At 43.1% G+C, this 25,425-nt stretch overlaps 1 protein-coding gene, 1 long non-coding RNA gene and 1 other non-coding gene across 3 annotated transcripts; 1 reads left to right on the top strand and 2 right to left on the bottom strand.

Annotated features, from left to right (window-relative positions):
- Positions 1-1,480: 1,480 nt before the first annotated feature.
- On the bottom strand, positions 1,481-3,848 carry LOC146798786 (uncharacterized). Its single transcript, XR_014968766.1, has 2 exons — positions 3,713-3,848; positions 1,481-2,428 (listed from the first exon to the last, which is right to left on the bottom strand). It is a non-coding gene; the product is annotated as an uncharacterized LOC146798786 (long non-coding RNA).
- LOC146798787 (small nucleolar RNA SNORA57) lies at positions 2,565-2,699 on the bottom strand. Its single transcript, XR_014969401.1, has one exon. It is a non-coding gene; the product is annotated as a small nucleolar RNA SNORA57 (small nucleolar RNA).
- C9H11orf98 (chromosome 9 C11orf98 homolog) lies at positions 3,817-23,623 on the top strand. The gene is made up of 4 exons (XM_085626082.1): positions 3,817-4,104; positions 19,486-19,625; positions 22,037-22,128; positions 22,879-23,623. Exons 1-4 carry the CDS (start codon positions 4,057-4,059, stop codon positions 23,016-23,018), a joined length of 420 nt encoding a protein of 139 aa, XP_085482208.1. The 5' UTR covers positions 3,817-4,056; the 3' UTR covers positions 23,019-23,623.
- The last annotated feature ends 1,802 nt before the right edge of the window (positions 23,624-25,425 follow it).

Below are 25,425 nucleotides of genomic sequence, written 5' to 3'. Positions count from 1 at the left end.
TCATGCCATAGGATGTGTACTAAACGAGAACTTTTCATAGTTAGTTTTGCGGAGAATAAACAGCTATTGTAGCGTTAAAGCGATCTTCACTTGAAAAAAGAAACATCCCTCACTTTTCTGGATATAATGGTACAGTCCACTATGCTTCCTGGTGGTTCAGACAGTTCAGGAAAAGAGTGCCAGCTAGCTAATAAAACAAGCGGCCGTGAAAGTGATCAAACATCAAAGCGGCCATGCGTCCGTGAAAGTAATCATGGTTAAGCGCGGCGCGCGCGCACATGCACTGTAGCTCTAGGGTGGCCTGGTAGCACTTTGAATCCTCTCGAAGTCTCCCCAGACCAGCGCATGCGCGGGGTCAGGCGAGACCTAAAAATTAACAGGTAAACAATCCGGCCTAGCCATTCTGTGGTAAGGTCAGACAAAAAGCGACTTCTAAACCTGTTCGGTACACAAAGCCCAAAAAGCCTTGCCACCAGTTGGGGTAAAGCAACCTGAAAATTCCTCCCGTTTAACTTGCGGCAGCGGGGGGGGGGGGGGGGGGGGGGGATCATGTGATTCACAACCACCTCTATCTGTGGCCTAACCCGGAATTAATCTCCAGGAATTCAGGTAAGTTTATTTGGCAGCCCTGCGGCAGAATAATAGGCGTAAGAAATTTAGTTACTTCTGTAGGTTATATGGGTGGATCAGAAGGCCCTTAAGTCTTAGCTGCCGCTTAAATTCACAACCTGTTCGAACTGCAGAATTAGCCCCGGGTAGTCTACGGCTAAATCCGTAGAGCAAAGAAAAATAAAATCAGTCGAGGCGCTACATTCCTTCACACAAAGCACGATGCGCCCGTCACCCAAGAACATTTATAAGCTAGGAAAAGCTCAGTCACCGAAAAAGTAGCATTGTAGGAGAGGGGTAGGGGGTATCTTGTAAATGCTTAGGCCAATTCATCTTTGCCTAGAAAAGGGTCGAACTGTTCGCTACGATGGCTTGGTAAATGTTTCAGGGAAGTGAATCCAATTTGTTAAATAACCTAGTTAGTGGGTTTTTTTCCCGCTGTACATGTACCGAAATCAACCGTAATAGATAATGAAACAGTCCAGCAACTACCACCCCAAGACCCAGCAATGTGAGAAATTTGGCGAGTTCACACAAAGGCGCAACTTTTTTTTTTTTTTTACAGCTGCAGTGGTACAAACTGATGCTACACAACATTGTGATTGACTCCCTTGGGAATGTAGGGTTACAGAGCACTTTCCGAGCCCAGTACTCGGATCGGAGGTGGGTGGGTTCAGACAGCACATGCCGGCCTCAGCAGATTACATTTGGGGTGTGGACGGAAGCCTTTTCAAAACAGTAACGCCGACATTTAGCCAGAGCAAGTCTAAATTGGCCTTGTAAGCTTTCATAACGCGCAAAGACTTCACAATCAGGCACATCAATTATATAACTATTATCAGGCAATAAAAAAAAATACACGCACAGCAAGTTCAGGATAAACCATAACATTTATTGTAGACAAGTACACAGTTTAAAATCACTTAGAACTAGACCAAATCAAAGTCAAGTTTGAGGCAGACAGCAAATTTACAAGTAAATTACTAACTGGCATTCAATATTCAAATTATCTTGACATTTATCTGGGGACAATACTATAGTTTAATGTGCCGCAGCAGCTAAAGTTAGTAACTTCAGAAACATTATGGGATGCAATACAAGAGACTATGCGACTGGAAACGTGGTGAGATGGTGGCACCAGCTAAAAGGGAATTTATTGGAAATTGTCTTTATACTTCACTTGTGTTCATTTTTAAGCTAGAGCGAGGTGTCACAATAGATCTTAAAGTTGCACCCATTAAGTGACCTACATGTTAACCCTAGATATACCTAAAAAAACTTTATAATACTAAAAAATAGCCATTCAGTTCAGAACCAACTAGTGGATGTGGTTAAGTTAAGTGTACTCTTCAGTGTTCTAACATTTTAAAGGTTAAATAATTTTGGAAAGATACATTCACTGGTTCAGTCTAATTCCCCAACCATTTCATAGCAAAGGCTATTGCAATATCAAAGGACATCCCAGTTAGCCTGGCTGTTAAGTGTAAGGAATCAGCCAAGGAACAGGGGTACCAAAGGAGTCTCAAAGCCTGCAACTAGAGAATCCAGGTGCCGGAAGAATGCCAATATAGGGAAAAGTGCAAAGAAACGCTATCTGTGTTCAAGTGTGACATGACTTTGATATTGTGCGTTTACAATTCCATAGATTAATCGAAATTTACTTTGATGATTGTCCATTTCAAAGCTTTGGTGTAGACAGTTTGTGATCCAAGACTATTTGTCTATTTTGTTACTCACTGTTCATATATACAAATCAATGCAATCCTTAGTGTTTACAAAGTATTGATTGTTCACCTCCTGGTCCGCTCGTGTTCATCAGCTGAAACAGAAAGAAAGAAATCACCTAAGAATTTAGTCGGGAACAGGTTTAAAGCACAAGTAATGTTCTCACACAGAGCACAAAGATCGACAATTAAAATGGCTAGCATTATCATCTTCTTCCTATCTCGTGCACAAAGTGTCCCAGCGATTGAGGATAGAACCAGCCGATGGAAGCAGCTGGCACCGAAGACATAGCACTGGGAATTACTCTACCTCCGAACATTACACATCACGGTACTGGATAACCAGGACATGCCAAGAAATGGAGGCTCACGCACAATACCGTGTAACACCAGTTACAGATTAATGAGACTAAAGACCTTGGGGCTTATTTACACACCTTGCGTCACGGATACGACACTGTTCCGATGTTAATAATAAAAACGTGGCCCAAGGTGCTTGTACATAATGCCCCTATTGCATTGTGCGTAATAACTGGGAAGTTATTATCCCTGCGTACATTCAAGTGAACAGAAGCAATTTAATTATGTAACAAATATTTAGACTACAGAGCGGTATGCCAATAAATATTGCGTGCATGATCTGCTTTGGAGGCTCAAATACTACATGTTTATAAAGACAAAGGCGTTCTACTATATGCATAAACGCACAGACCATTGAGAAACTGACCAAAGTTTTGAAAACGGGGATGAGGCGAAGGGCAATACTCTACGAGGATGCATTTTAAACTCCACGTGGTATTAACCCACTCGCTTCTATTCTAAATGGTTCTAAATTTAGCGATAGCCCCTCTGCGCACCGGACAAGCTTTAAACTAGTAAAAAGGAAATACTCCGGCAATAATTATCCAATTTATACAAATAAAATTCACTTTAAGCTACGTTTTAGGCAGATTTTCTCTTCGAAGTATATGGATGGGTTTTGACAGGCGCGCGAATAAGAGGGGAAAGGGTGGCAAGGTAAATGCGGGTGAATAATGTAGTACGCTTGCGCTACTGTTCATAAGGGCCCCTATAAGCAACAATGCTTATACCAAACAACGCCCGGCCTCATCTTCAGCGCAAGTCGTAAAACGCCTCACGTGTCTAAAGTGGAAAAATATGGGCACATAATCTCAGAACTCTCAACTCAATCACAATACAATTCACCCACACACGTAAAATACACATCTTCCTGCCACGACTTAAACACCCGTAACCACACTATTTAAGAAAAAATTATTTAGGTAAATTAGCGACGTTCGATAAATGCCATGCTAAATACACAAACTATTTTCCTCTTAGTTAATTTAGAACTTGTCACAAGAGCAACTCGTACTCACCATCTTTCTCAACACCCCGAAACAGAGCGAAAGAATGAATCGCCACATTATCAGCCTTTATATAGGGCGGAGACTGAATCTGCGCATGTGCAAGCACAGACTTCACCCTGGACCGATAGCTGCGGGGCAAGCCGTGTGATGCAATCTGTGAGGGTGGGGAGCACAACCGTTGAGAATTTTTGAAGTGGGGCGGGCAGCTTTCTAGCCCCAATCCGCACATAGGGGTGGAACTACAAACCAATGTGAAGGCTATCTGGAAAAGGAGGCGTGTTGTGCTGAGCTGAGAGCGAGACTTGAAACGCACAGAGGCGGAGGCGAGGGCGAAGCTATTCACGTGGTCAAAGATGGCTCCTGGGCGTAAAATTAACAAATCTCTGACAGGTCCTAAAAAGGTGATTATTTTTATTTAGAGGTTGTACTTTTCTTCCATTCAAAGAACCTGTTTTTCATCAACCCAATGTAATTTATGTGCTCAGCATTTTTTTCGCACAGCGAGGGGTCCTGTGACACGCTACCCCATCTACTTATCTATGTATCCTTTCTAACTAAACTGGCGACCTCCTTATTTCTACGTTACTGTCCTGCTCCGATGGCAATTCCCTTTTGTAGACCAAGCCCATTTTAGGACCCCTAGAATTATCTCCTCTGTTATAATCTTAATTCTTAATTTCGTTGATCCTAAACCCAAGTAAATTTCAGTCCTTTAACAATTCAATGCTACTGCCATGTCGGTTGTTTGGTCTTTTAGGTCATTAGGCAGCCCCAAAGTACTGTACAGGCGAGAAGAGAAGAGCGGGGTCATGATGGAGTAATGTGAATGTAATAAACATCACGCAAACCCTTTATTTAACCAGAAGTGTGTAATACATATGTAGTGTCGCGTGTCTCGTTCTGCGTTTTTCGCGTGCATCTTGATTTAGTCATCACGAGAACAAGGCAGAGCGAGAACGTGTTTATCTTTGAATTCCACAAGCCCGTGCCATCGTATGATTTTCTACATGTGTATCTTTGAATGTGCATGCTCGTGGACATTATCTCGAGCCTATAATCTGTTATCAACGGTAGTTAGTGTTCAAAAGAGATATGTACGTTGGGACTTGCTAACCTTGTTCACTCCGGACAGTACGCGTTGAAGATGTCCGGTTGAGCATTTAAATAAATTTGTTTTCAATTAACAAAACGATTAAGTGTATTTACTACACTTACATTTTGGCGACGAGGATGGGATGAGGCTCTTTCCAAAGATTATTGTTTGAAGAAAGTTTTGGAATTGGTCACTGGTGGTTGGCTTCGTAAGCCTGATGTAAGTGAGATTAAACCTTTTTGGGAGGTCAGGAACGAATTGTCATGTTGAGAGGGTATTTTAATGAGAGGTGACAAGATAGTACCCCCATCAGCCTTGAGAGAAAAGATTCTTGCTTTGTGCCACGAAGCACATTTGGGCATTTAAACTATGTGCTTATATTTCAAGATGATATTTTGATAATGGGGAAAGATAGTCAAGATCACAAAGAAAAATTAATTCATGTTATGTCCTTGTTAAAAAATCATGGTCTAACTATTGAACCTACGAAATGTGAATTTGCTGCAAATGTTGTAACGTACCTAGGCCATGAAATTAGCGCCTCAGGTATTCACCCCAAGACCAAATTAGTTTCTGCAATAACGGATGCCCCTAGTCCAAAAAACAAAGATGAGGTCAAATCCTTTTTAGGGTTAGTAGAGTTTTTCTCAAAATTTGTAATTTTTTTTTTCTAGTAGAACGTTTCATATTAGAGAACTTCTTAAATCAAAGAGAACATTTTCTTGGTGCGGTCAATGCCAAGAGGAGTTTACTGATATCAAAAATGCAATAGTTTCAGCTCCTGCACTTCAAGGTTTTGACCCGATGGGTAAAAATATAATCACCACGGACGCAAGTGGTACAGGTATTGGCGCAGTTTTTTCACAGGTAGACAAGAGTGGTGCAGAGTATATTGTAGCTTACGCTTTAAGATCATTGTCTCCTGCTGAAACTTGATATGCAGTAATTGAATGGGAAGCTCTTGCTTGTGTTTAGGCTCTAGAGCATTTTCGCACTTTCATATGGGGGAATTAAGTTACTATCAATCGCGACCACAAACCATTGGTTAAAGTTTTAAAAAATGTTGGTATGATAAATGTGTCTTCTAGGTTAGCTCGCATCTCAAGGAGACTTATTGATTTTTTTATACAAGATTGAATATCTGCCTGGAAAAAAAACCGCTGTAGCTGATATTCTGTCACGATTGCCAGTCCAATTGGTAGAGAACAAGGATGAGCTTATGGACAGTGTGTAAGTTGCACTACTTTGGGATCATGGCATGGAAGCGTTAAAAAAAAAAAAATGAGTGGGATGAGGCTCTTTCCAAAGATGATTGTTTGAAGAAAGTTTTGGAATCGGTCACTGGTGGTTGGCTTCGTAAGCCTGATGTAAGTGAGATTAAACCTTTTTGGGAGGTCAGGAACGAATTGTCATGTTTAGAGGGTATTTTAATGAGAGGTGACAAGATAGTACCCCCATCAGCCTTGAGAGAAAAGATTCTTGCTTTGTGCCACGAAGGACATTTGGGCATTTCTAAAACAAAGTGCATTGTCAAGAGTAGATTCTGGTGGCCCGGTTTAGATATCTCTGTAGAAAGGCTAATAAGAGATTGTAATTTGTGTTCTACAGCTGACAAAACCCTTAGACCTCCCATTAGTGATTTTTTTTTATGCCCTAGTGCACTTTGGGAAAGTGTTGCGGTAGATATCATGGGTCCTATTAGTGATTCAGAAAAATATATCACCTCCATGATGGATGTTTTTTCTAAATGGCCCGTCCTCAAGATTATTAAAAAAAATCATACAGAATCTGTGATCACATTTTTTGATGATGTATTCACATCTGAAGGTATTCCAGCTAACATTATTAGTGATAATGGCGTACAATTCACTTCAGAAACCATGACTCATTATTTATCCAAGTGTGGTATTACACACAAGACCACTTCTTTGTATAATCCAAGTGGCAATGGTTTAGTTGAAAGGTATAATAGGGTCTTAAAAGGTGCCATTCAGTTAGCTTGCCAAAATAGTGTTCCCTGGGAAATTCAAATCTTTAAAACCTTATGGGCATACAGAGTGGCCATTGCTGATTCAACAAAGTTTTCCCCTTTTGAGCTCATGAGGGGAAGAAAACCGAGGGGAAAATGGTACCCGGGGTGGATTCAAAACTCTGGGGAAGTATATTGGTCTTCGGTTGAAGATAAAAATAACTTCTCCATTAAACATGGTGAATACAAAAAATTCTATGATACCAAACATGGTACAAAAAATGTCAATATTTCTGTTGGTCAATGGGTTCGAATAAAAAAACCTGGTTTTGCGAAGAAGGGAGTCAGCAAATTGTTTCTTCCCCAACGCATTGTAGCTTTAAGGAGAAATGCAGTCGTGTTGGATGATGGGAAGTGTTGGAGCCTGAAGAGAGTTGCATTATGTAGCCCTCCCAAGCTTAACAGTTCTATTACTGCTCAATCCATTAGGGTAGACAACTCCGTTGAAATTCCTCGTCAACATCTTGATGTTAAAAAAACTAATGGTCAACAGGCTTCATTTCAAAATGGGGAATGTCAACGCTAGAGCTAAAAGAATTGTCAAACGACCTGTCTCTTTGGGTAATTATATATGTGATTAAATTGTTTGCTGTTCTGTGTAAAGGAGGAGATGTGTAGTGTCGCGTGTCTCGTTCTGCTTTGTTCGCGTGCATCTTGATTTAGTCATCACGAGAACAAAGCAGAGCGAGAACGTGTTTATCTTTGAATTCCACAAGCCCGTGCCATCGTATGATTTTCGACATGTGTATCTTTGAATGTGCATGCTCGTGGACATTATCTCGAGCCTATAATCTGTTAACAAGGGTAGTTAGTGTTCAAAAGAGATATGTACGTTGGGACTTGCTAACGTTGTTCACTCCGGACAGGACGCCTTGAAGATGTCCGGTTGAGCATTTCAATAAATTTGTTTTCAATTAACAAAACGATTAAGTGTATTTACTACAACATATTAACATTTGGGTACACAAAGGGGTACAAATTGAAGAAAATCGGTTTCTGCACTTATTGCATTGAAGGGGATTAGGCTACAATAACCTGATTTATAGCTTAAAAACCACCAGTCACCTACTTAAATCGGGCGCGAAGCCGTGTATGTGTTGTGGGGAGCCGAATTTGGCTGTCTGGAAGTATGTGGCGAAGGAAAGAAAATGCCATGAAGAATTCAGATCTGTGGTAAGAGAGATACTGTGGCAAGCCAATCTAGTGTGCAGTCGCCTTTAATCCCACAGTATCACCAGTCTTACCTCTTGCACTTCCTTACCTTAATCATTTAATTGTGATTCCTCATCTGAAGAGCGGGTTGGAGGGAAGGAGCAGAGCCATTCTATGCGAAGGCCATATGGTCAGTTGTCTGTGGCACACACTGCTGGTTGGATTGGGATCACAATTCAGCCCGGGCACTCCGAAAAAAAAGTGGCCCACATTCCCGAATCACGCCAGTTCACGAAACAGCATTTGGCTACGCTCCTCTGACTCATTTTTAGAGAAATGTTTGATAAATTAAGTATTTTAAAGCTCATAGAGCCAGAAACATTGGTGAAAACTAGAAGCACTACATTTTGGCGGGGCGGGCAAAGTGAAATATAGTGGCCCAAAGGCCACAACTCCTGATATGGCTGTGTTTGCCACCTGGCTGTTTTTTTAACCAGCATTACCAGTATTTTAATGTCTTTGCCAGCACGAAAATGAAGAACAACACCTAAAGATGGTATTTTCTCCCCTGATCGATATGTACTTTAAAGTTTGAACAGCAAACGTAAGGTGAAAGCAGTTTAAAATGTGGTCTAAAGCTTCTTTAATGATCCGTGACTGATAGTTAAAACTAAACAAAGAAAGAAAAGCCATGTTAAGAAGGAATAGACATTTTTTTAAAATAAAGAATCCTCTCTCATTATTAGGTTTCAGCCTTTGCAGATTCTTAAAAAATGAGCAAACAGATGGTTATGTTTCTTTAATTGGAGTTTTATATGGAGTAAACTCGGCCAAAGGGCGCAATTTTATGAGCACCAGTTACATTACAGAAGATCAAATTCATTTTTATTTTGGGCCTTGCACTATTAAAACATTTGCCCAGAATCACAGGATGTTGAGGTGAGGCTGAGACCCGAACCTATTTCCATAGTTCCACATTCGTCAGCTCTGACCCTAACATTACATTATCTAAATGTTCTGTTCTGGGAAAGGTGCTTCACAGAGAGGTTTATGCAAACATACACCACATCCCACCTCCCACCCAGGCATGAAAGACACTGTAGCCGAGGTGCCAACGACAGGCCCTCAGCAGGGCCTTTCACTTACCCAGCCAACTAAAGGGGAGGGGTGAAGAAAAGCACATAGCTGCTGCTAGTCCAGTGGAGCCGAGGTGATAATGGCCCGCAGCAGGGGAGAGGGACATTGCTTCTGGGCGTCTGCGTTGGCCCAACAGGAGGCCAAGATAAAGTCTGCAGCTGACAGACAGAACACCATTGGCCTAGCGGTGCTTCTGAAAGCAACCCCCTAGGAGCATCTTTCCTCATGATTCTACCCCACCCCTACAGTGGCCTGGTGGGGAAGACACTAAGGCTCTGTGGGCCAGGTGAGAAAAACCGGCCCACTGGCGAACCATAGGCACCAGCCCATCGGCCAATGCCCGCCTTCCCAATCCGATGCTGTGAGTGTATCACTCACAAACCTGTGTTACTCGTCTAGGGTGCCCACCTGCCATGGATGCACATCTGGGCAATGACTATCAAAAATCATGACACAGGTTCTAAATTCAGGACAAAACCTCAGTTATACGGACGCATTTGAGGAGGTCACACAATAATTTAAAACAAAGTAGATGACTAGATGGCAGACACAAAAACCAGTCAAAATTGATTTATGTTTTTTGTTGTGTATTATAAATAAATAGCACTAACTGAGCAAACATACACTTGTAGCTGGACATACTTAAGACTAATAAAACTAGCAAACATACACACAAAAGAAAATTTGACAACCTCCCGCACATTACCTTAAAGGGTGTATACTCTAGTAACAGGGGTATTGAACTCTTCTGTGCTGATGGAGAAAGAAACCAGCCTGCACCCCAAAGTGCAGCACTGGGCCACGTCCCCTGCGTACTGGATATTGAACCGCCCCACTAAACTGGGCTGCAGTGTATTGCTGAACAGTACACTTTTATTCGTCAATCGAATACACTTTTGTTATATTTTGCATCTCTTACAAGACCCCCAACTGCACCGGGGTTGGAACCATTAGGTTTATCAGTTGCCACTATTGACTGTTTTCTTTCTCCTACGTGTTGAGTGTGAGGGTTAATTTTAGGGTGGGTGACTCAAGCAATACTTTAATCTTTGTTTACTTTAGATGATGTTTGTTTTGGTTTGCCCTGGCTGCAGCAATCTGTTCATGACAGCAACCGTTTGTAACAACTCAACTACCCCCTCACACACACACTAATGAGAACCAACTTCAGTTATTGTAATCTACAATAAATAGGAGTAAATGAATTATATTATTTTCTAGAAAGCACAAGACTAATCTCAATATCCAATACCAGCTCGACTGAGTACCATGCTACTCGCCATAAAGCACTTCAACTCCTTGTCGGGAGTAGGGCGCGTTTTATGAATACAAATACAATTCAATATAACCTTTTCTAATTCTTAATTATTTTTTATTGGACATGTTCCACAAGTGCTTCTTTCCAGTTTATATTTGTTCCCGGTATATTTTACTGTTACCATTTCTCCCAGCTTTTGAGACATTCCTATTTATAATGCACTGCAGCCGCTGGGAGAGGGAGAAGGCAAGAGAGAACGCTCATGGGTGGCAGCTGGCTGAGGTTTTAGGCCATTACCATGTTTAATATACTGCTTACATTTGCTGCTGAGGATAGTGGCCCTGTGGAGGATGTGCAAGGAAATTACTGAGAAATGCTAGTACTGTTAATGGACATTTACACCACATAATGAACAGTCACTAAATAACAGACACATTGCCGCACTGTATTCATTTGCTACCGAAAGGGGGTGGGTAAACAAGAGGACCTAATTTTGGGACCAAGAAATTACCACACTGGAATTCACACACTGACTGGAAAGCATCTGGTTGATAATGTAGGAAAGTGGCTCTGTATATACTGTTCCCAAATAGGTACAGTGTGCACAGAGTCCACAGTCCCCAGAGGTTTGGCAGAGGCTAAAGTTAGATATAACCTTACTCTCTAAAGTGGTAGCTTTGTCGAGCAGTAAGGCAGTGTCGGAGGACAGTGTAAAGCAGTTGTTGTACACCCTCAGTCAGCAAATGGTCTCACACACTCAAGAACTGAACTCTAGGCCAATGGTTTGTATATAAAAATATATGGTTGTTTTATTTTAGAACCAACAATAGGTATCAAAATATACTTTCTCAGAATGAGATGCTTTAGTTAAATACTTTTCAATAGGCAATAGTCTTTTGAATGCAATAGTTACAGTTTGTTGTACTTGGCAACACAATTCAAACACAATTATACACTGAGCTCAATGGGAAATTCTAAGTAAATGCAATTGATTTCTTTTAGGATGACTTTTCTAACTCCAGGACTGGATTCTTGATTCAGTCCTGGGATAGTTCCTGGAACCAGGTGAGTAAATACTGTTGTGATTTTTATGCAATATTTTGGTATTTTAAAAGTTGACACTTAGAAACTTTTTCTAATAGAATCAACAATGTTATCCTATGGGAGGAAATTCACTTAGCACAGGGGTACTCACAAACTTTTTGTCGGGGGCCAAAATTACAGTGTGGTTAGTGGCCGAGGGCCGCACTGGTAGGGGTGGAGTCAGTGGGGGCGGGATCAGTGGGGGGCAGAGCTAGAGTAAAAAAAAAAAAACCTTTCAAAACATTAGACAATGCTGTATTTCACAATCAGATGCAACTAAAAAGAGCATCGCATTTTGCAATGCAGTTCAAAAGCTTTTTGCGCTGGATTTGAATCCAGGGAACCAGGATATGTCAAAATTGGGATATGTCAAAATGAACAAGTTACTTACCTTCGATAACAATTTTTCAGGTGGATACACTATTTAAGAACAGATTCCTCACCTTTAGTATATCTCCAGGAGCCAGAATGTGTGAAGATTTTAACTGTAGTTCCGAAGTGCCAAAGGGTGGTGATGTGCAGCTTCATGTTGCCTTAGTTTCCCGAAAGTGATACACACAAGTGCCCCCCCCCCCTACATATTGATTACAGTTTCTTTCCCGACTCTGTCCACCGCATGGGACCTGGAGCCCAACAAGAATCATAAGTACCAACATGCACATCTCTTGTTTGGGGGCTTTTTAGATGCAAAAGAAACCAGCCCACAGAACAGGGAGGGCAGTAAGAAATACGTGGTTAGATAGAGGCATAATGCACTCATACTTAATTTTGTCAAAAATAGTTCCATACTTTATTTAAAGGCAACCGCCCCAGGGCGGTTACTCCCGACTTTTGAGATGGCTCAGCGGAAGGGGAGAGTATCTCCTTCGATGTGAAGCCAAGGGAGTGGCAGACAGCTAGACAAGACTTCGAGCAAGGGTGCCTGCTTCCCGATAGAAATATGCATGTGCCTATTTGTATATTTTGTAAATATGAAGGTTGTTTGGGAGTTGGCAAAAAAAACATACCTGTGCAGGTGAAGAGACGCTGAAGATTTTCCGGGCACCAGGCTGCTGTGAAGGTTCTCCGGGGCTGCGGGCTGGAAGGACGTAATCAACAGGGACACAGGAAGCTCACCAAAAGGTCCTTTAAAAGTCAGCTGTAACTAGCGCTAGTTACACCTGACTTTTAAAGGGCCTGAGCTTCGCGCCTGGGTCCGTGTGTGACGTCAGAGGCAGGCAGGCCAATCAGAGGCAAGCAGTAAGCAGAGACGGTGGCCGCAGGAGGAAACGTTGTGAATACGTATTCAAGCGTATTCACAACGTTTGCTCCTGCGGCCATCTTCCCTGTTTACTCCAAGGAAGGAACTGCGGCATAGTGTAATCGAACCAGGTCCGCGGGCCGCCAATGAAGGCCGGGCGGGCCGCCAGCGGCCCGCGGGCCGTACTATGAGTAACCCTGACTTAGCAGGTAAGTGGGGTTATTGTTACTGTTTCTAACTCAGTTTTGGATCCTGGATCCAGCACTGGTGCACCACCTGTAAACAGTTGAAAGAATGGGTTTTTGTTATACAGGCGATTTTTAACAAATATTTGTAAGTTTGCAAAAGCGACAGAAGAAATTTCACAGAAAAACAGTCCATGGTTTCCTATGGAAGAAAATTCAAATTACAGGTAAAGTGTGTTCTTGTTACTTTTGTAATCCAGTGCTGAGCTCCTAGGTTCAGCACTGGGACATCTATCTAAAACAGGTAAGTAATTACGTGTTCACCGTTGGTGCGATTTTTAAAGAACATTTGTAGTTTGCAAAAATCGACAGAAGAAATTTCACAGAAAAACAGTCAATGGTTTCCTATGGAAGAAAATTGAGTTAGCGGTAAGTATGGTTGTAATTACTTTTCAGGGTCAGTGCACAGGGGGCCGCAGGGTGCAGGGGTGCCTTTTGCTGTCGGGAAATCTTAACCTCTGTTGGTCGCGGTTGGAGGGGTCCCTGGTTCTGAGGCTGCAGGCGTCGTCAGGAGCGTCGAGGTGGGTCCTTGGGTGCTGCATGCGGGGTCACAGTCGCCGGGGGGACGTCCTTGTGGTCTTGGTCGACTCCGGCACAGGCCAGGCTTGGCGTGTGCAGGGTTCGCGGTTCCTGGCTAATGCCAGGGGTCAGTTACTTGCTTTGAGCAGTACCACTGCTTGTGGGAGTCCCAGTTGCTCAAAGTCACAAAATAGCCAGGTCCTCCGGGGTTTGTGAGGTTGCTGGCCACTGGAGATGCTGGCGTTTAGCAGGAGCAGGTTTGAGGGTCGACAGGCCAGTAGGGCTGGGGCCAAAGCAGTTGGTGTCTTCCTCTTGTTAGCAGCTGCACGGCGTGTCTTTTTGCTTCTTGATCTTCCTTGCTGTTTCGGAATCTGGATCTAAGGAAGGAAGGTTCCGGGTGCCCCTAAATACTAGATTTAGGGGCGTTACAGGTAGGTAAAGGGCAGGGACCAATGGGTCCCTGCCTTGGGGTGGGTACACCCCCTATCCTGCCACTCTCCTGTGGGAGGGGGACTGTAGCCTTGTCCTGATTGGGCAGGGCTTCCCATCTTCAAGATGGCGAGACCCCGGAAATGTGCTTCGCCTCGCCTCGAGTACAGCAAGTGGCCTGGAGAAGCTCACAAAGGCGGCATGCCTTTGAAGCTTCCCCTGCCCATCCTGGGGGAGGAGACCTAGCACCTCGCCCAGGATGTGCATTGTTGCAGGCCCAGGAGAGCGGATGGCGCTCTACCCAGGGGTCCAGCAACATGTCTGCAGTGTGGCAGCCTAGGCAGCCCCTCAGACAAGACGTGGATTGTAGGTTAGGTTCATGGGGCATCTCTAAGATGCCCTCTGTCGTGCATTGTACATTAAATCCCACACTGGCATCAGTGCGGGTTTAATGTGCTGATAAGTTTGATATCAAACTTCTCAGTCTTCAGTGCAGCCATCATGGTGCTGTGGAGTTCGTGTTGACGATCTCCCAGCACCATATACTCTTAAATGGCAGCACTGCACTTACAGTGCCCAGGAATGGGCCTGGGTACTGTAGGGGCACAGGGCTCATGCACCGGTGCCCACACCACTGGCATAGGGCACCCAGCTAGAGGGGTGGCTGATGTATGCCAGGGCAGTGTGTGTTGTGGGCATGGCAAACAGGGATGTGTGCCATGTCGACTCTGTTTAGTTGTGCACCCAGACACTCAGCCTGCAAAGGCAGTGTGTGTGTGTGTGTGTGTGTGTTCGGGTACAGGGCCTCTAAGGGTGGCACAATAAGTGCTGCAGCCCTTAGGGGCCTTCTCTGGTCACAGTGCCCTGGGTACCTATGGTACCATTTACCAGGGGCTGACCTGTGGCCAGAGATGCCAATTGGGTTTAGGCTGTCATGCAGTTTTAGGGAAGGAACACACGCCCTGGGTACCTGATTGGCAGGAGCCCAGGGCACACTCAGTCAAAGTACATCAGCAATTCAGCAAAAAGTGGGGGCATACCATGCAAGAAAGATGGCACTTTCTCACAGATGGTGCTCCCAAAGTTTCCCTAGGTGCAGGTACTTCTTGGAGAACAAAGAAATTGGGGTTCAGGGAGATAGATGTTAAATTTGGCTTGGGTATTCTATTAGCCGAGAGTGAGCTGTTTTTTTTTTTTTCAGAGCCTAAACTATTTCAGAGGTGGCTGTTCTCTAGTGTCTCTATAGTTAGCCTGTTTCTTGCCTGGGCTTTTGATGAAAGAGCAATGGGATTTATTTAAAGGAGCTGGTTGCATAGTAGTGAGAGACCTTCAAAGCATATTTCTTAGCTTTCCCAAACATATACCTTCCCACACAGTTGGAAGGATAGAGGCTGGCTCCTTTTTAGGTCTTGCTGAGTCAGCGCGCATGCGCTGCTTGGAGAGACTTTAGTAGGTGAGTTTTCAAAGTGCTACCCACATGGTTTTGCTGGCTACAAGCTTGAGTGCACAATGGCGTGCACGTGTACAGCTGCTCCCCGCATTCCCCCCCCTCCCTTCTCACCCAGCCCTTTGATGCTCTGCTCGCATCTCCCTCCTCCCTTTTCGTCCGTTTCATTGTGGCTCCTCTGCTCCTCCCATTCCCCCCTCCCTTCTCGTCCAGCCCTTTGATGCTTGCATCCCCCTCCTCCCTTTTCGTCAGTTTCATTGTGGCTCCTCTGCTCCTCCCATTCACCCCTCCCTTCTCGCCCAGCCCTTTGATGCTCTGCTTGCATCTCCCTCCTCCCTTTTCCTCACTTTCATTCTGGCTCCTTTTCGTCAGTTTCATTCTGGGTCATCGCTTCCCCTCTGCTCCTCGCATTCCACCCCTCCCTTCTCATTCCACCCCTCCCTTCTCGGCCAGCCCTTTGATGCTTATAACATTGTGTTTCATTTAGGGCATTAAACATAAAGGAGCACTGGCAACGCTGATAAAATGGATTTCATTTTGAGTAGTGACTAAAACTTTAACCACACACGCACACAACCACACACGCAATAACACACACAACCACACACAATAACACACACACAACTACACACAACCACAACTACACACACAACCACAACAAACCACAAGCACACACACAACCACTCAGAACCAAACACACACACAACCACACATACACCCACCCACAACCACACCTACACACACACAACCACACACAAACCACACACCCACAACCACCCACACAACCGCACACAACCACACACACAAACCACACACACCACCAACCACACAGACACACACACAACCACACACACCCACCCACAACCACACACACACACAGCCACAATTACACCCACACACCCACAAGCACACACACCCACACACACAACCACACACACATAACTACAATCACACACAACGAACCACACCCACAAACACACAACGACAAACACACACCAACACCACACCCACACACACGCACACAGAACCACACCCACAACCCCACAACCACACCCCCCCAACCACACCCAACCACAATCACACACAACTACCCACACAACCACTACACACACACACAACCACAACTACACACACAACCAAAACTACACACACAACCACACACCCCCCCCCACAACTACACGCACACAACCACAAATGCACACAACCACACACAACCACACACACACACACAACCAAACACACACAACCACAATCACACACACACCCACAAACACACACGCACAACCACACACACAAAACCACAAACACAACCACAGCCACACACACGACCACACACACAACCACACACAACCACAAACGCACACAAAACCACTCACACAACCACACCACACACCCACACACACACACCACCACTCACACACAACCACACACACACCCACAAACACACACGCACAACCACACACACAAAACCACAAACACATCCACACACACACACGACCACACACACAACCACACACAAACACAACCACACCGACACACAACCACACACACAATAACACCCACCCACAACCACACACCCCACGCACACACCCACAACTACACACACAACCACAAGCACCAACACACAATCACACACACACAACCGCACACATAACTACAATCACACACAACCACACACACACACAACCACACACATAGCTACAATCACACACAACCAACCACACCCACACACAATAACACACACAACCACAACTACACACAACCGCACACAACCACACACGCAACCACACACAACCACAACTACACACACAACCACAAACACAACCACTCACACCACACACAGCCCCACAACCAAACACAACCACCCCCACACACAACCACACCCCCCCACAACCACACACCCCCACAACCACACCCACACACAACCACACACACCCACAAGCACATACACACAACTACAATCACACACAACCACAAACACACACAACCCCACACACACAATAACACAACCACAAACGCACAACAGTTGCATAACTAAATACTTATAAGGTCCCAAAAGCGAGACCTATTGGCTATGCCATTGCTTGTTTCAAATAGTTCATCATTCACTTGGTGCATCTCCTTTCATATTTTTGGTGGTTGAGCATTCTCCTGGATTGACCTTTGGTGGCCGCAGTCTTTATCTATAGGTCCCTAAAGTACCAGGAGCTGCACCACCCAGCATCTGGATGGAAGAGGGTTTATGATTTTTGGTTATGTTTTTTTAAAAAAATGTTTCGTTGTTGAGGTAAACAGAATATCAGTGCAGGATGGAAGAGGAGGACCCCACTTCTAAGTAGAATTAAATGTTTAGTGTTGGGACAACATTAAGCCTTATACAGACCCCCTTACAGGAGTAATATAAGGGCGGTGGCAGGGCAACCATGTGAATACTCCAAGGTTAATAACTGGTCTAGAGAACCACTACAACTTTCGATATTAAAATGAGGTGGTTTCATTAACAGAGTTGAATAATTGTATTAGGTCTCTTTGAAGGGTTTAAATTAAAGATGTGATTCTTGTATTAGGGGTCCTCTCGTAAAGTGTTTACGGTAGTCTGTTATTTTAGTTGCTTGTTTTGTGCTTTATGCCATCCTAAGACCACGTCTGTGTGCTGATAATGGGAGGAAGGAGAGAGTAATGCAGAGCACAAGAAGAGAGCTATCCGAAATGAATGATCTTCCACAAACTGTTGTTGGTATCTGGCATTAATTGATTGGTCAGAAACAAAAGAACAGGAAAGGAGCGGAGGTATAACCCAAGGTGGGTGTGAGGAATCTAGGTCGAAAAGTATTAAAAATCAGGTTAGACAAGTAGAAAGAAAACTGGGCTGATTATCTGCTTGTAGCTGGTCAGTGAGAACATGGAGAGCAAGATGATTGCTGTGTTAATGACTTTTGACCCTACAGACTAGCAGAAACATTTATACAGTTACCCCTTATGTAAGCAGCTGTATACCCTTCATTCAAGGTTTTTAAGATAGATTTTCCTACAGAAATGTCTGAAAAGTAGAGTAAGCCTTAAAAATATAAGTTTAAGTCTGAAAAAGTGGTGTCTATATTTTGCTTTATTAAGGAAGCCTTAAGAAGGAGAGCTAGGTGCTGTGCACTAACCCAGAGTTCCCTCATTAATCCTGCATGGAGATACTGGGACTGAAATTAACCATTCTGGTTAGTATGTCGCCGGGAGTTAACAGGGATTACAAATTAAACTCCTGGCAGTGGGGAATAAACTGCCAGACTCAGAATTAATGGGTCCTGCATGGAGATAATGGGTCTGAAATTAACGATGTTGGCCAGCATGCCCCACTGAGTTAACAAGGATTATGATTTAAACTCCCAGCATTGGGGAATAAATAACCTAGACGACTCAGAATTTCCAGATTATTTAACAGATTTTTGCAGATTCTGGGGAGTTTAACGTAAAGTTTTACCCCCTGCTTTCAGGCAGTGGTAAATAGCGGATTGGGGAGGCAGTGCTTGGTCGGCTGGTGGAGGTGCATGGAGGGCATCGTGGTGACGTAGAGGCTATTGTCTATCGAGGGGAGAGTTTTCTACTCCTCTCGTGGCTGGAGGGGTGGCCAGGCTGTGCCTCTGCCTGCAGCCTCATCCTTTTACCGAGTGCGGATCCACAAAAGGTAAAAACGTGTCTGGCGTTTCTGGACCTAATGGTTTCTGGTCCTAAATGTCCCTGCTCATCTATAGTGCCCAAAGCGATATTCCCTTTGAAAAACATCTTTGGTCACATGGTAATGGTAAAGCTTAATAAGAAATGAGTTGGCACATAAGGGGATTATCTATTTTGTTAGAGGAGTTATGTACTATTTTTAATTGCTCTGTTGAGTGTGGGGCTGAGACTCGTACATTCTGTGAATTAAGTTGCCTTACAAATTCTAAATTTTGTAAGGTGATGGAAGGTACACAGTGATATTCTGCAAGTATGTAGTGTAAGAAAATGTGTCAGAACACTATATTAGATGGCTTGTGTTTTTCAGTGGATAAGACATTTATTCAAATTATTTTCTCATTTTAAGTACATATTTTTCTGAAATAGTGCTTTATGTGAATAGAGGAATCTAAATGATAAAAACATTTTGTAATACAAAACATAGGAGCTGGGGAAGAACTTGTTCAAGCAGCGCCGTGTCCTGAGCAAGCGGAAGCATCAGAAGCATAAGATCACAGGCGCTAACATTGCAGGAACCATTGCAGACCTGAGTCTCTTCACTGCGCCTCATCTGAAAAAGAAGGGGTGAGCGTGGGCACAGGTGGGAGGAAATATAGATCTGGTGAAAATGTCTTGCCTCCTCCATACGGACCCTTTGGTGCCTTGCAGCGCTAGTTGCAGCTGTCCTGATAGAAGTCAGTAGATGTTGGTCCTAATTCGATGGTAATTTGCATTCCGGATTCCCAATTTCTATATGTTTCTCTGCCCCTTCAGGAAATAATATCATGTATGCTTGTGCTATTATGGATAATCTCACTCTAAAAGGGTTAAAAAAATATTAAGAATGTTCTCTGACAGCCAGTCTCGTTTGTCTGGGCATTCCTGAACCTTTAAGTCTCCATGCTGGGTGTTTTGATGATGTGATGGGTGGGTGCCATAGCTCAATGCTTCACGCTGGGTTTTTGGTGATGTGAAGGGAGGGTGTTCTTGTTCGTTGTAACACTAACTAAAGAGTGGCCTAGAATTGAGTATTACTAGCAGCAGTAAGACTTTTGGCTTGTAAGCAATATAAGCCTTCAGGTGGTTTCATCCACTTGATTTGGCTTTTAGTCACAATACTTCCACCCAGACTGGAAGGGCAGTGTATAGTGGCGTGGAAATAGGATTTGGTTTGAATAAGTCTTACACGGAGGCTGTACTTCCCTTTGAGCATTAATTTTATTCTGGTAATTGCTGAAATGGAAACTCACACAGTTAAAAAAAAAAAAAAATTGCTAGTAACTGAGACACACTGGTAATACCTCCTATTAAATGTGATCATTAAATTGGGTTCTGTGCTGATACATGTGGCAGAAGGTAAACAGGATCACATGGGCAGCTCACTCATAAGGCCAAACAGTGGTTTCTTCTGAAGCACATAGCTAGAAATAGAACTCTGGGGTAATTTGATCATAACGTCATTTTTACCAAACGTTTCTCAAAGATGTCGCCAACATCCACAACTCTTTGAAAGTCATCTCCTCTGAAGATCATGTTTCACTATTATCCACTGCCAAAGCCCTCTCTGGAAAAGCTCACTCACCATTATAAAATCAATGACCCCTCACTCAAAGCATCTTCCCAGAAACTCTTAAGAAAGTACAAGTCCTCCAGCTGCTGAAGAAACCTACACGTCTACTGCAGGCACATTGCTCATTTTGCTTTTATCCGCAAGATCATCTAAAAAGCAGATTTCAGCAGCTTCAGGGTGACATGAACATCAGCCATCTCTTGCACTATCAATCCAGCTTCAGATCATGCTGTAGCATGGCAACAGCTACCTTTCAAATCATAGATGACACCATCCTGACCACAGATAAAGATGAATCCTAACTGCTGGTCGTTTTTGTGTGCCTTAAACACCATTGAACACTCCACACCCTTAAATCTTGAATGGGATTCACTGGTAACTTGGTTCAGTGGTCCTACCGCTACCTACCCAACCAACACCAGTTTGTTCATATGGGCACCTCCAGAATATTCCAGTCACTTGGAACATTTCCATAGGGTTTCATCTTGTTTTCTGTTATCGTCAACTTTTACATGAAGCTCCCTAGGGTGCTGCTCAGTGGTAATAGCATCAAAATTCACCAACTGGCCACCAGCATACAAATGTATTTGAAAGTCTCCTCTGCTCCAGACTTCCAATGCATGAAACACTGCTTGCACCCATCCGTTCCTGGATATCCACACCAAACTGAAGCTTAATCCCAAGAAAACAGATTTCCTGCCATTCGCCAAGAGCAACAAGCAAGAACTAGTCCAGACCTGGTTCTATGTATTGAACCTGCACAATTCGAATCACACCTTTTATCTAATGCTAAGTCACTGAGATCACCCTGGATACCAATCTCGCTTTCTGCGAACACATCGCCAGCAAAGCCAAGACGGCTTGGTATCAGCATTTTCTGCTTCAGAAAGAGAAATAATTCTCCTAGAAAGCAACTTTAGAACTTCTGCTCTATTGCCTCTCAGACGCCACACTTCACTTCTCCCCCCCCCCCCCCCGCCCCTTTAAGGGCGCCCAGCATGTTGCAGCATGCCTCCTAATGGACTGAAGCTATATGACCTGTCTAGAACATCTTCAAAAGCAGCTGCATCTTCTGCAAAGCTGTTCACAACCTTCTTTCCTGCCTTGGTGTCCTTCATTAATATGCAAGAAGTGGAATCCACTGAGATGCTCTCTTCGAACAGATTTTAGATTAGAAACCAGGTCAGACTTTCTAAAATGCAGGTAGACCGATGAGTTCCAGAAGTGAGAAGGAACAGGTAAAGATGGGGACCAAGCAGATATTGTGGCGTTGAGTCTGCCTAAGTGGACAGATTAGATTCCTTTGTCCTCTGCTTTGCCAGCCTTTTGGTCTGGGTTTGTGGTTGTTGACAGATGTCTTATTGAGCTGTGTTAGTCTGTTCTATTGATTTCTCACAGCAGCCGTTTTTCTGTTCCCTCTTGTCAGCTCTAAGGATATCACCACACTCTCTGGGAAAAAGCGGCGGAAGTTGCTGAAGCAAATTAAGCACATGGAGAGGGAGAAGACCACCATGGATCGTAAGTTACCCATCTGTGGGCCACAGTGTAGACGTGTGACGAGCGTCGTTCCACGTAGGGATTTTCAGTGTGGTCTTATTTTGTCACAAATTGCAGAGGAAGAAACTTGGGAAACTGGGACCCCTGCTCACTTTAAACATCCGTTTGCTTGACTTAATTCGTCCCCAGAGCCTTTATGTTGAACTCAATTCTGTGACTGACTATTTCTTAATCTAAAAGGGGTCTGTATTGCCTTTCAGCATTAGCACAAAATGCCTCTCCTTCTTTAATTCATGCTGATGTCTTTCGTATTTGATTTGGTCAGGTTTAAGATGTTTCTCTGTTCTAAATCTGCCACTTTCCAATTGGAAACACCCTTTGTAGCCATGAGTGTTGGCTTTTTGCTCAATTAGTATGTCAAAACCACACCAGAAACGTAACGTTTTTGTTGAGTGAAAACAGTAGAGTTCAGTAAACAATGTACCGAGCTCTAGTGTAATGTCACAGTTAATTGAGTTTTGCAGTTTTTCTGACGAAAGTAAACATTTGTTTGTTATGTGGTGCTGCTGTGGAGGCTTGAATGCATTGTCACGGAGGCTCCTGTGCACCAGTGAGTTTGGAACATTTTGGATTTGTGTTTTAACACGCTTATAGAGAATGCTGGGATGTTTCTTGTAAACAACGTGTAATGGTGCAGCCTAATGAGGAGTGTGCTGTATTTATGGAATCCACACTGCTTACATTTGCCGTATTTTTCTCAACATCTTGCAGTCGAGGCTCCTGCCAGAAGCAGCAAACCAACTAATGTTATGGATGTTGAGCCAACCACTAAGCACAGAAAGAAGGCTAAGAAAGGCCCTGCTGCTGCAGATGTAGAGATGGAGGAAGCAGACATTCAGGCAGGAGAATGATGTCTGAAAATAATTCCTGCTAGGCGAGCGAGAAGAAGCCTGGAGGATTGGAAGAGTTACTGCTGACTGCCCCCAGCCATCCATTACTTTTGATAAACAAGGCCTCTTAAATGTGAACTTTTTACTTAAAATAACTGTGAGGTGTATCACAGCCTGTAACCTGCTACCTGTGGCCCTATTTTGTATGAATGTGTCTGCTGTTGATACCATACCTTCAAGTTGCAGGTGTTGCAGATAATGTGTTTACTTGGACACACACAAAGAAGCGTTTCTGCTTTCTAATGAATTGTTCCAGTGATTTACATGCATAGTTCCTTCCTTTCCAGACATTCGCCAAATCTGACAATGTCTTGATTAGTTTATTTGCATCTGAGGTTCGTTAAAAAAATAGTGTTCTTTGGGTAGTTGGTGTTCATTTTGAACGTGAGCTTTTGGTGGGTGGTAGATAAACTAGGATGGAAAGAAGGCATTGAGATGGAAGGGCTACAGCTGACAGCATGGCTTAATAGGGTAACCACCTACTGCTGGGATGTTAGCAACTGTCGAGTCACAAGTTTGACTCATTTTTGAGATTAATAAATTTAACAATGTACTTCTTGCGAAAAGGACCAGGCTGTGTGTTTTAAGCTCAGATTCCAGTTTTATTGTGTTTTGATCAATGGTTTAAAAATACTACGAGACGGTCAACTAATTACAATACCCTCACGGTTGCATAAAACGTTTACATTCCATCTCAAAATAGATTACATTACAAGAGATTACAAACATCAAGTTCATTATTTAATTTAGAAAATATTAACATCTACATCAAAAGAGAAGTAGTCCACTAATCATCAATTAACGTTTTAGTCAACTATCAATTTCTAAACAATACTCCTGTAACAAATCACTACAAAACTCTGAAATATATGATAGTTTACATAAAAAGTATAAGCAAGTATCCTTATTTATTCTTATTCAACCAAAATAACATGTTAAAACATAGGGCATGTATACTTGACTACTAACACTCCCCATGCCCTGGCACATTAAGAAATCCAAACCCTGTAAAGCCTGAATCTTGTTAAAGGCTGTTTTCCTGTGTTGTTATGATGTTCCAGTGTTACCTCACTTGCATAGCTGAGCCCAATTACACTTTTGTTTGAATACCTTTTTGTTCTCCAAACTAAGATGCCTGAAACTTTTAACTAAGCTGTGTGGAAACCTAGTTAAGCCAGAGAGTTTTAATTTCTGATCCACATTTTGGCTGGTAAAATCTGTCATAGGCTGTTGTTTCAGGCATCACCACAGAAATAAAATTAACAGGAGATCCCAGGGCATGTATTGTGTGTCGTCAAAATAAAATTTAGAAACAATTCCACCATTTTTACCATCCGACGGAGGAAGCTATAAATGAAGAGCCTGCATAGATGTAGCCTTTCTATTTCAGCATTTTCTGTTACCTAGTAAGGTTGATTGGGCCCAAACAACTGCTAAATATTGTTATAAAGATAGCTTTTTGTTTTTTATTTAATGTAAGCCAACTCTCCCCACCCTAGTTTCAGTCAACTAAATGAAACATTTAAATATCGTATTTAAATAAAGAATAAAAAAGAATCATCAGTTTTCAATGTTATATTATTTTAATGTACCGTCCATAAAAAAAAATGCATCAAAAGTGATGTTGGGGTGCATGTAAAATGTAATTTTCTTTGCACAACTGTTGTTCATGTACCATCAACATTTACTAGCGCCTCTAGCAAACCAAAACGCTTCTATTTTAAGAAATTTCATACCAGTTTTTTTATTGGATAACCTACAAGTAAGTTTTTGCTGTCTATGCTTGTTGCATTAACATTGTCATTGGCATACTTTAACAAAGGCTAGACTTAACAATTATTTTTGTTAGATTGGAGAAATGCAAATTAAACATAAGTGGCACACTTCTGCTTCATGTCACTCTTCGTAGCAATCTGCTTAGCGTGATTAGCACTGGTGCCGAACAGCCACTCTAAACATTGGAAAGAAAGCATTGGTCCACAAACGTGCAACCCTTTTGAGTACAATGAGGCTAATCATTCTGGGCCAGAAGCTGTATAATTAGTCAGATCTCAGTAGCGTTGATAATCTCCTTGTCTATTTACCTTGTCCTAACCCTGGGCCTGGCCACAGAGTTTCTACCTACCCTAGCAAACTTTAAACAAAAGCAGTAAATGAATGATATTCACATGATGCCTAGCTTTAGCTCCACCACCTGCATGGTAACTAAACTAACCTTGGTCACAGCCCCTTTTCTGTCTCCTGACTAGGGCAATATGTATTTACTTCTGATAAGGTCAGATCTTTCAATAATATTCTTTTGGCATGATATTGCATACCCTCTCTAGTGTACGCTTTGCTTAATATTAGTTATCTATTAGATTGGCTG

This window comes from Triturus cristatus, chromosome 9 (genome assembly GCF_964204655.1).
Source record: "Triturus cristatus chromosome 9, aTriCri1.1, whole genome shotgun sequence".
In the NCBI taxonomy this organism is placed as follows: domain Eukaryota; kingdom Metazoa; phylum Chordata; class Amphibia; order Caudata; family Salamandridae; genus Triturus; species Triturus cristatus.
The sequence above is the reverse complement of the archived record's forward strand: the minus strand, read 5'-3'. Positions and strand labels throughout refer to the sequence as shown.